We start from the raw sequence: 12267 nt of genomic DNA, 5'->3' as shown, positions 1-12267 counted from the left end.
TTCACCGGCCACGGGAGGTTTCGCCGTAGGCCTATCAAATCTTCTTACTGTTTGTCAACAAACCAGCCGCTAAAACTTAGGTAGCTACTTCTAGCTTCTGCACGTAGTCCTGAGTTCAGCAGGCAACACCGGAATTTCGCGGACAATTGTCTCTGTTTCTCAGAGCGGTTAGATCAAATGATGGATACTCGCACCATTAATCCCCACTTGGCCGTATATTATTGAGCGTTTTAACACGCTCTTGCATGCAAAATTACTTCAGGAGGAAGCACCCCAGGCAGCTGGTGTGTTCCGTTTCTGTGTTTTTGTAATTCTTTCTTACTACAAAAACCATTCAAACAACAAGTTTATGCGTCCATAAAGTTCGTTATTTGGCTCTATATCTTTGCTTTCGTTAACTCTTAACTGCAGGAAACAAACAGTTTGTAGAACAATGCTCACACACACAGGCAGTTTTGCTAAGCGCGGCTACTTCACAAATAGCCTCGCACGGACGGCACCAAAATATATGTAGCGTTGACACGTTATTAATTAATATTTACCTCGAAAATAGCAGGGACACCACCTCTTTTATTTTAATTTGTTACGTTACAGTCCAAAGAGGAAGACTGTTTAAAATCTTGCAATCCTAGTATGTTATATTAAGAATCAGTCTCATTCTGAGTCGTGCGTCCTATTTGGAGTGGTAATCGGCTTTAGTAACTGTCTGTGACGCTCTTAAATGGGTTAATATAAACATTTATTCAACATTGCACAGGTATATAGGTGTATAAACAATTGATAAGAGACAGAATATGGGTACTTTGCAATAGTTGTAGGGAAACACGGTTGAAAGGGAGAGATGACTTAGCTAAACGGGAGGACTAGTGACCTGGGGTTAAAACATTAATACTGAGTCTGGTTCTTCACACGGAACTGCTATGGCTAATCACTTCGGCCGGTTATTTCCTACGGATCTCTGCACAACCATCACCTCCAGAGGAAGGATTCAGCACTCCGAGTTCAGCAGAGTTCCACTGCTCCAAAGATATCAGACTTTATGCACCTTACTTTTGCCGTAGAGTATCGTGGTTATTTACAAGGTGAGCGTCAGTCCTTGGAGACCACGTTTCCTTGGTTACCAGCGGCTGGGCGTCGTTGTTGGAGACCACGTTTCCTTGGTGACCGGCTGGGTGACGTTTAGTCGGCTGTTCTTCTTGGGCCGGGCGGTGTGATTTAGCAAACACTCGCGTGTATCGGACCAGACTTTTATAAAAAAAAGGGAAGTCTAAAAAAATGGGAATTAATAGTTACGGAGTAAAATAGAGAGAGGACAGAAGAGTTGCGGGGAAAGGCAAGATTACAAGAGGTCAAAAATTGTAAGCATAAGCTTAGGGGACAAAGGGAGTGGTCAAGGCTTGGAGGACCACAGGGAGGTCCCAGAGTTGCGGATTTTGAGAGTAAACAGTAAGAGCGAGCTAAGAGGGGGGAGATGGTAGATATGAGAGAGAGAATCTCTGGTGCGCTCGGGTTTTAAACTCGAGGTCACATGTCAGCTTTCGTCCAATCAGCGTTTCACTGTCCCCCAACCCAAAAAGCTAAAAAGGGGGGTGGAACTGAGAACAAAAGGGAAAATTCTCTCTTTCAAATGCATTTACCTACGTTACACTGATTTATACAATATAATGTTCTTAACAGACAATATTGTCACATAAAAGCAGGCATAAACACAAATATGAGCATGAAACACTTATTAGCATACAATACTTCATATTATCATGACAAAAATGGTAATGACAACTTTGCTTGCTGTTAATTTAGAATGATCTGCAGCTGTTTGGGTAATACCTGTGGAATTAAACACTATTAGGTTATGCATTGCACATAATGAGAACATTAAACATCCGTAGTTGAAATTGTCCATGGTTGTTTAGGCTGACATAGTGAAAAGTGTCCGTTATCCATGTCCTTTGGGGGGCACTGTGGCTCCACGAGAGGGATTCCTTTTAAATCCAATTTTCATAACTTGATAATTAATGAAGGTACAAGAATGGCGAATGTTTCAAAATGATCTGTAGGTTTGTCCAGTAATGATTTTCACACTTTCAGTCTACGGAAAGCGAGGTTTATAGTGGAATTTTCACTCTCTGAAAATAGGGAAGTGTGGCATTCCTTCAGGTTGGACCAGCAGGACAGTTGAGGCTACATCTGCTCTCTTATCAGGAGGTGTCCTACATAATTTATTATTCGTAGCTGGTCTGGGGGAGAGAAGACTCGGAAACAAAGAACCCCATTTAGTTGGTCTCACATCTGGCTCCGTTATCTCCTTCGAGCTGATCCGTTGAGGGGGTCGTAAAGAGGGTACGTTTCTTGATGTCAAGAAAGGTTGGATCTTTATGTAAACATCTCTGTGCTCTGTCTTTCCTGAGAGCACGCTACAATATATATATATATATATATATATATACATATATGTGTGTGAGTGTGTGTGCATATGTCTGTTTGTGTGTATGTGCTAGAATGGGGCAGGGTGGGGTGGGGATGGGGGCTGCTTTTAAACATGTATAGCACTTTGTGCTACATTTTTAATGTATGAAAAGTGCTTTATAAATAAAGTTTGATTTGATTTGATTATACCTTGGTGTCCTGCGTGCAGTTTCTGAAGAAGGGTTAGGAAATTATCATGGTTAGGGGTCAAACGTAATCTTTTGACAGGGAGTTGGTACCTTATTTGGCTAAAGGACAGTCTTTGAGTTAGGATTCAATTAAATTCAAACAAGAAAGAATGCCTTTCTAATCCCAAATTGAAAAAGATAACATTACAGTGATTGCTTTTCCACAATTTACATATTACCTTTACATGTGACATGTGTCCCAGCAGGAAGCTGAGGACTTCTGTCCTGTGAATAGTTTTATCAGCTGTATAAATAAATATATATGATTTAATGTTCAACTCTTCATACCAATTTCTATGTGTAACTATAAAAAAGATTGATTTGTAAAAAAAAATGACCCTGTTCTACACTTAGTGCAATTTGAGAAGAGCTAATGTTTGGATGATGTTTTTTCTTTTGAAATGAGTTTAAACCTGACTTCAGCATACTTTGCCTTTAAGCTGAAGGTGGGAAGTGTTTATTTCAGAGGTTTTTGGTCATTTGAATATGAGTGACTAGGAATTTTTTAAAAATCTTCTCAGCGGAAACTTTAGAAAAGAGTGCAGACTTTGACATTTCTCTAACCTGATATTTTTCCTGTTGGAAGTGTGTTGTTCCACTTTTCTGGGTTTCTGAGAGTGTTTTCTTCATGTTGGGATGCAACAAGTCCTCAGCAGAAGTTACAATCTTCCAGAACTGGTGGAGTGAAATGTGAAGAAAAATAGTTGTGTAGACTGATGGTGTTTATGTTTGTTTTTAAATGATGCTGCGATGATGCTTCTGAGGAGGGAACCATGGCGATCATGGAATTCCTCTGGGCTGTGGCCAGAAAGCTAAGAATCCTCTCACGGAACTGCAAACTTAACCTGAAAGTCCTGCAGCTCGGAATCATAGTTTAAGAGTAATTATTGAGCCTGAATATCACAGCACCTCTGAGCAAAGAAAGATGAAAAAAAAACTCATCTTATGAGGAAGTGGGGCTGACCCCGTTGTTGGGCAGGACACCTGCTTTTCAAGACTGTGATAGCTGATCAAAGGAAAAACCCACACACAGTCACATGTGAAAGTGCTCCTAAATATGACAGATTTTAAGCCTTTACTTTGAAATAACTGGCCTCTCTGTACCATAATCACTTACAGAAGCACATACAAGTAGTGTTCATTTTACTTGTGGTCTTGTTCACATGTAGACACAACACATTAGGATGGAACTTTACATTACATTACATTACATTACGGTCATTTTGCAGACGCTTTTAACCAAAGCGACTTACAATAAGTGCGTTCACTTCCTGTTTAGGTTTAGCCAATAACGCAGGGTTGGGACTTTAAAAATCCAGACTTCTTAGCGAGGGTTAGGAAATGATCATGGTTAGGGGTCAAATGTAATCTTTTGACAGGGAGTTGGTACCTTATTTGGATAAAGGACAGTCTTTGAGTTAGGATCAAACGATGTGTCCAAGCAACAATCTGAGGTTCTGAAACGGGACTTTATTGGATTATTAAACGCAGTGAGCTCGCTGAATGCAGCTGTATTCATCAGTGGACCTGTACCACCCGTCAGAGGAGGAGAGCAAAGATTCAACATGGTGTTGGCTCTGAATAAAAGGCTTTTATCGGCATGTGCTGACCACTCAGTGCATTTTATTAATAATTTTAACATTTTTTGGGAACGCAGGCATCTTTTTAAGGCAAATGGATTTAATTTTAACAAGACAGGGGTGAAACTGTTCACCTCCAACTTATTTTACTTCCTACGTCATCCATCTGTGCTCGGTGCCAAGACTGAGATAAACCAGGAGTTATCTCATAGAAAGGAACAAACAAAGCCCAGCAGAAACCTTGAGGAGGAACTCCATCTGCCCCCACCCGGGAAGAGCTTCGGAAAGGAGAGATATCAGAGGCAAGAAGAGGGGTCCTTATCTGCCCCCAACCCTCTCGACAGCACCAATGACCAGGACCAGGGACCAGGACCTTCCCCAGGCCCCCAAAGCCCTGACAGGTCATCGCGCTCCTCACCCTCCCTTTCTCCCTCCTCCCCTCACCTGAAATTCACTGAGCAGATGATGGAGCGGGTCAACGCTGGGCTCATATCTACCCCCCAGCCCAATCCCTTTCTGTCCCCCATAAACCCCCCACCAGAGCGGCCAAAGGTCAGCCACCGAGCCCCTCCCCTAGCAGAGCAGCCGAAGCAACGGTGCCAGGCCCCGCCCCCTCCTGTCCCTCCACACCACCATCATGTTCTGTCTCCGCAGTCTGATGTGTGATGTGTGGAGGGTCCGGGCTGCGAGGATTATGGCAGTTGTAACTTTTCCCAGGACAAGCTGGGACCCTGTTTGTTAGAAGGTTTTAACATTTCTGTACTTTTAGGTGACAGAAGGAGAAATGTGGCCCAGTCAGAACACAGAGAGTTGCACTCTAAAAGATCTTTAAATAAAGTAAACATACCTTGTGTGCCACAGACTGCTCCCAAACACGAGGGGGCAAATAATACCTCTAAAACACTCAAGTTGGCTTTATTAAACGTTAGGTCTTTAGCTGGGAAAACATTTTTAAATAATGATTTTATCACTGAGCACACCCTGGATTTTATGTTTTTAACTGAAACTTGGTTAGACCAAAATAACAGTGCTGCTGTTCTCATTGAGTCGACCCCTCCTGGTTACAGCTTTATCAGCGAGGCCAGAGTGAGCAGGAGAGGAGGAGGGGGGGGGCAGTCTTATTTAATGAATCATTTCAATGTAAGCAGTTATCTCCTGGAAGTTTTCAGTCCTTTGAATATGTGGCTGTACATATCCCTAAATGTCCCCTGTCCGGGGGTTCAGTCAATGAGCTCGTCAGTAGCTTCAATGCTAAAATGTTAAATGTTATGGATGCTATTGCTCCCATTAAAGTGATAGTCCGGAGTAGATTCAACCTGGGGTCATTTGAACCGTGATATCCAGCCAAGTAGCCCACCCGAAGTTTTTTCGATATTGGCTGAACATCAGCTGAGTTACTGAGTTATCCCGAATAGCTTAGTACAAGCGCTAATGGAACCTAGCAGTATCTCCAAAATTACCACACTAAAATCACATGCCATGACACCAAACTTCTACAGTAGTACAAATATGGTCTGTACTCATAAAACGATGCATTTGGAAGTTTGAAAATAGTCCAGGAGTTTATTATTATCAACACAAGCCTGATAGCTTCTCTGCTGCTAAAGCTGCGTCGACGTCACTTTTGGGAGCTGGGAGCTTCAAAGTAAGATAAGGGTTGATCTACTACTGTAGACAACAAAGTATATGCTATATTCTACATGGTTTTTTATGAATTTTTATGTTGTAGAGTTCTGAATTTATTTTATCAATGGAGAAATTGAGCAGCCTTGCTTTGTTGTCTACAGTAGTAGATCAACCCTCATCTTACTTTGAAGCTCCCAGAAGTGACGTCGACGCAGCTTTAGCAGCAGAGAAGCTATTAGGCTTGTGTTGATAATAATAAACTCCTGGACTATTTTCAAACTTCCAAATGCATCGTTTTGTGAGTACAGGTTATCTCTGGAAGGAAGAAGTCTCCATGGTGAAATTCCACACTGGTGAAAAATGGGAAAAGAGAGTGTCGGAAAGCTGAGCGCAGATGGAGAAAAACAAATCTCCAGGTTCATTATAACATCTATAAAGAGAAACTTCACTCTTATAATTTACAACTGAGGAATGCAAGAAAGTCCTACTTCTCTGACATCATCACCAAAAATAGTCATAATGCTCGGGCCTTATTTGCTACAGCTGACAGGCTAAATAACCCTCCTGTGTTAGTGGCAACTGAACTTCATTCCACCATGGCCTGCAGTGACTTTGCCAAATTCTTCACAGACAAAATCCAAAATATTAGACAAGCAGTTGGTACATCAGCAGCAGGTTCAACATATGTACCGTCTCCACCGAAAACCCGTTTAAACACCATGACACAGTTCCAACCAGGGCTCTCAAGTCTCACGCAATGAGCGTGAGACACACGCATTTCAACAAGTTCACACGCTCACACGCCACACATGCCATTTCTCACGCTGAGAAATGATCAACTTCGTCGCACAGAAATTCTAATGGCCGATACTATAAACGAGTCAATGGCAGGTTACTGTGCGCTCGTACAGCTCAGAAGCTGTCTTGATTTAGCAACCCATCGGCAAATCACAAAATAGAATTTCTCAGCCAATCAGAAAACAGAATTTCTTGTTGCCGGGTGTGAAATAGCTTTCAGCTGCAAGCACGCGTCCCATGAATGCACAGCGGACATAGCCTATTATGCTCTGAATGCGTGCAGAAGTTATAGACGAGCTGGAGGTGGAAGAGAACCGTCAGGATCATCAGCAGGTCATATCTTCATTTATTTGAATATTTTATTAGCTACTATAGTTTTCCTACTCCTTGTAAAAGACCAATACCTGCCGATTAAAGTGTTCGTTGGAGTAGTAGACGTAAATATTCAGCACACACCCTTTGACATGAGCAACTTAATGAAAAATATGTAGGAGTGTAATTGGGCTTCCGTAGTTAATTTTTTTCAAAGGTGACTGGTATGAACAGATTCCCAATAAGGCTATCTTCAATTGCCAAACTGGTATTAGTTCTGCCACACTGAAATGCTGATGCAGAGAGGGTTTTTTCCATGGTGGGGCTCAATAAAACCAAAACCAGGAACACTTTGTTTCTGAATGGAACTCTGTCATCTATCATGACTGTGAAAATGGCTGACATTGAGCCACAGTGCTTTAAATGGGAGCCCCCAATATCAGTCATCAAGCATCAAAATCTGCCACAAACACTTACAACAACACTCATAAACAAACACACACAGAGAGGGACTGCTCAAGGGGCCCATTTGGGGTTATGTTTGTTTTTCTTAATTTAATTTGTCTGTTTTTTTGTTTGTTAAGACTTTGCATACCTAAAACAATTTATTTTAAAATATAGCAGAATTTAGTGTAAAAGTGAAGATTTGTGATTTTGGTATAAATAAAACAATTTCTTTGTTCTTTGAGTAGCTAGTTTATGGCGATGGGATACTGCAAGGGACCCCCCCCCCCCCAAAAAAAACCCCCGAAAGAAACCCCCCCACGCACACGGCCCGGCCCCTGCCCCGCCCGAATCTCACTCCAAGCAAACTTGAAAACTTGAGAGCCCTGGTTCCAACCCATTAACAGCAAAGACCTGGAGGACATCTTACGTCAGCTGAACTCCTCCTCTTGCTGTTTAGACATCCTGCCAACAGCTTTTTTCAAAAGGGTCTCAAAGATTTTGGAGTCAGACCTATTACTGATGGTGAACTTGTCTTTAATGTCGGGTGTGTTTCCAGAGCCACTAAAAACAGCTGTAATCAAACCTCTGCTGAAAAAGGACAATCTTGACAAGACACAAATGAACAACTACAGGCCTATCTCAAATGTCCCATTTTTAAGTAAGATCATTGAAAAAGCGTTTTTTCAACAGCTTAATTACTTTTTAACAAATAATAACTGCTATGATACCTTCCAGTCAGGCCAAAGAGAAACGATTACAGGTCACCACAGAGCTTCAATCTATACACCTAGAAACTACCAACCAGGCCAGAAATCTGGGTGTAGTGATGGACTCAGACCTAAATTTGGAAAAACACATTAAGGCAATAACAAAGTCAGCCTACTATCACCTTAAGAATATATCAAGGTTAAAAGATCTGATGTGTCAGCAGGACCTGGAAAAACTAGTCCATGCATTCATCTTCAGTAGGCTTGACTACTGTAACAGCATCTTTACAGGTCTACCTAAAAAGTCAGTTAGACAACTGCAGCTTATTCAGAACTCTGCTGCTCGAGTCTTCACTAAGACCAAAAAAGTGGACCACATCAGTCCAGCTCTGAGGTCTTTACACTGGCTGCCTGTCCATCAGAGGATAGACTTTAAAGTTCTGAACAAACTCCCAGAAAGCCTCAGATCAGCTGAAACACTCAGTGTATTTAAGTCCAGGTTGAAGACACACCTATTTTCAGCTGCATTTGAACAAAGCTCCAAATCTGAAGCTTGAGTTTCAAAACTTAATCATATTTTAACTACTGATTTTATCTATTGTTCTTATTTCTTTCTTTTTTGTTTAAAATTTAAATCATGCTTTTTATTTCTACTGTTTTAATGTATCTGTAAAGCACTTTGAATCGACCTGTAGTTGAATTGTGCGATACAAATAAACTTGCCTCTCCTTGCCTTGCACAACTTAAAGAAATCGGGTAAACGATCCTCTGATCCATTTAACAAAAGTGAAAGATTTCAGTCTTTTGACACAATAATTCTTTTTTCTTAATTACATCAGAAAAGTGGACTTTGGAGAACACTCGTGAGCACACCAAACTAGTTTGAATTAAGAGTGTGTAGAAAGGGTTTCAGAGTTGGTCAAGTGTCAATTGTGATGTTGATGAATGTTACATCATATTTTCCAGTTTTTTTTTAATGAGAGATGTTGAGTTTGATTTGAAAAGTTATACATAGCAGAGGATGGTTTCTGTCCATCAACCTCTGGGTTATGGGCCCAGCACGCTTCCTCTGCGCCACTCTGCTATACACCTCAGAAGGGACTCGAACCCACAATCCCTGGCTTAGGAGGCCAGTGCCTTATCCACGTGACTATTCAAAATAACAAACATAATAAAAAGAAATCGGGTAAACGATCCTCTAATCCATTTAACAAAAGTGAAAGATTTCAGTCTTTTGACACAATAATTCTTTTTTCTTACTTATATCAGAAAAGTGGACTTTGGAGGACACTCGTGAGCACACCAAACGAGTTTGAATTAAGAGTGTGTCGAAAGGCGTCAAACGGGTTCTTTACCAGAGAGGCGTTTCGTTCCGTCTGCTTTTTCCAGCCCGACTCAGAGTCACCTTTGATGGAGAAAGACACCTTTTTGAATAGAATAGAAAAATACTTTATACATCCCCCAACGGGGGAAATTCAAATTAGTCAAGGTCAAAAAAATTATAAATATTTACAATGATTGTATATTAACAACAACAATAATTATATAAATTCTAGTAAAAATACTACTCCTAACTAATAATAATAATAAATGACTAAATAAACAAATAAATAAAAAAAATCAATCAATCAATTTGAGAAGAACTCAGAGAAGAGCTCGTCCTTGTTTGGCCTGAGCTGCATCAGAGCTTCACTTCTCCCCAGGTTCACCAGAGGAAGCAGCGCTGCACAAAATGCTTTTCCTCCCAGCCGCTGCTCTGTGCTGTCTGTGTTCAGGTGAGTGTTTCCAGCCAATCAGGAGCCAACAAACTCCACCTGGAGCAAACACTGTCACTTCATCTGTTTGTCTGTGTCTCTACAGCGCTGGTTGCCATGGCAGCAGAGCTGATTCAGGACCAGTTAACACTGACCAGGAGAGTTGGTCAAAGTGTCTCCGTCAGCTGTGGAACTGACCAGCGTGATTAATGGTGACGTATTCTGGTACCAGAAGAAAGAACCAGAAACATTCAGACTGATTCTTGATATTAATAAAGATAGTGGTGATGTTTATAAAGGTTATGGTCATCCCCAGGAAGATGATTTCTCAGCTGTGAATAAACAGAGCAGCTGTGAGTTGCAGATACAGAAAGTTAAACTCCATCATTCAGCCACCTACTGCTGCAGGTGTTGGAAGTCTGGTCTCCACAGGGAGAAATGATCCCTGCAGCCTGTACAAAAACCTTCAGATGAAAACATCCAAAGTGAAAAGAGAGAAAAATCTTCCTTCCAGGTCCCCACATTTCATTCAGGTTAGTTGTCTCTAAAGCTGCTCGTCTCTGACTGAATCAAGGAAAGGCAATTTTATTTCTAGAGCACAATTCATACACAAGGCAATTCAAAGTGCTGTACAGCTACATCAAATCACAAAAAGGCAATAAAATCATAAAAGAAGGCAATCACACTGACAGCTTCTCATTTCCACTGATGGATGTTTATCAAATCCATCAGAATCAAACAAAGTGAGATGTAACCAGGTCAAGCTGGAAGCAAAGAGAATAAAACAGGTGACAGATTTTACACGCTGGCTTTTCTTTAAATTCAGGTGGAACTGCAGGTAGTGATGGCAGCTGGATTTATGGATCATTTCATTACTGATCATTTCTAACAACTTTAACTTTATTATTCCAAAGGAAGAAAAACACAGAATATAAACACATCAACATGATATACATCATCATCCAGTCAGAGTCTCTCTGCACACAAGCTGCTGCTGCTTCATCCTCTCAGCTCACATCGTCCTGTTCATCACCATGACTTCCATCTGTAGAGAGAAGAAAGAAGAGAGGAGATAAACGAGTGTTTCAGAGCATCCTCAGCTGTCAGCTGCCATCAGCTTTAATAAATAAAATATATTAAATAGAATAAATAATAAATAAAGTCTAATAAAATACAGCTGAGAGCTGCATGGACCTCCAACCCTCTACTGACCCCAGAGTCTGCAGTTTGTTGTGTGGACTCATCACAAGATCAGACAGCTCCTTCACATCTGATTCCTTCAGGTAGTTCTGACTCAGGTCCAGTTCTGTCAGATGGGAGGACTTCAGAGCAGAGACCAGAGAAGCACAGCTGATCTCTGACAAACCGCAGTTCCATAATCTGAATAAAGAATAAAACATGTGAGCTGAAGCCAACAGGATGCAGGTTAAAACAGTCCAACAGAACAAGTGAAAAAGAGCTCTCATTAATATTAATGACAACATGCTGCTGCTTCAATAAAGACGGAGTGACTTCAGCTCTTAAACTCTGCCAGCTCCACCAGTGGCTCCATCCATACAAACTCATGTTGTGCAGCCAAATGATTCACGTTTCAAAGAAAACAAACATGTCAGGAGGAACTTTGGAGCAAATGGGAACAAACTGATAGAAATGGAGATCAGGTTCACTGTTTTATTGAAGGTTAAAGGCCCAAAAACATGGTGCAGTGATGTTTAATGGAATCATGGAATCAAACTTCTTTAAAGAGTCGACAGCAGCAGAACTTGTTACTGTGACTTGTTGTGTTTGAATATCTCAGTCAGTCCAAACATTACAGAGCCTTAGAAAAGTGTTGGAACCATCCAGAGGTGGACTGATTGATCAGTTTGGCTGATTAATGGATGCTGATGGACGCTTTGACTAACTATCAGAATCAGTGGAGTTTGAGGCTGATGGTTGGGAGACCTCCCCCATCTCCAGCAGGAAGCTACAAAGCTGAAGTCAAGGAGGAGTCAGAGTGTTAAGTTCAGTGTTTCCATTCAGTCTTTAAACATCACAGCTTCCATCAGAGTCACATGATGTAGAAGCAGACAGAAACACAGCCGGCAGCAGCTCCACTGAGAGACTCATCTTCAGGAAATCCAAACACTGGACTAATGAGCAGATCAGGACAGATGCTCGCTACCAAAGCTGTTTCTCGATGGAGTTTAACTGGGCCAAAATATGAGTTTTTCCATCAGTTGAAACTCAAAGTCAAGTCTTATTCTTTAAAAAGACGTTTCATGCAAAGTCATACAGATGATTTTAGTTTGAAGCTAACTTTGATTTGATATCAAATCTTCTCTTTTCTGTTATTCTTCATATTTTAGTGGCTGGCCTTCTCTTCTATGCGGTGGTGTGCTGGGAGGTA

The 12267-nt window shown here is 41.2% G+C and overlaps 1 protein-coding gene across 1 annotated transcript in view; it reads right to left on the bottom strand.

Moving 5' to 3' along the window:
• Positions 1–10443: 10443 nt before the first annotated feature.
• The window catches only part of LOC142385945 (uncharacterized), a 24569-nt gene continuing 22745 nt past the window's right edge, over positions 10444–12267 (bottom strand). Inside the window, exons 7-8 of the mRNA XM_075472620.1 lie at positions 11091–11258; positions 10444–10923 (exon numbers count right to left, since the gene is read on the bottom strand). Coding sequence (XP_075328735.1) covers positions 10908–10923; positions 11091–11258 — 184 coding nt within the window. The 3' untranslated portion in view covers positions 10444–10907. The remainder of the gene's footprint in view (positions 10924–11090; positions 11259–12267) is intronic.

Source organism: Odontesthes bonariensis, chromosome 8 (assembly GCF_027942865.1).
Source record: "Odontesthes bonariensis isolate fOdoBon6 chromosome 8, fOdoBon6.hap1, whole genome shotgun sequence".
Classification (NCBI taxonomy): Eukaryota; Metazoa; Chordata; class Actinopteri; order Atheriniformes; family Atherinopsidae; genus Odontesthes; species Odontesthes bonariensis.
This window is presented reverse-complemented; position numbering and strand designations above follow the sequence as displayed.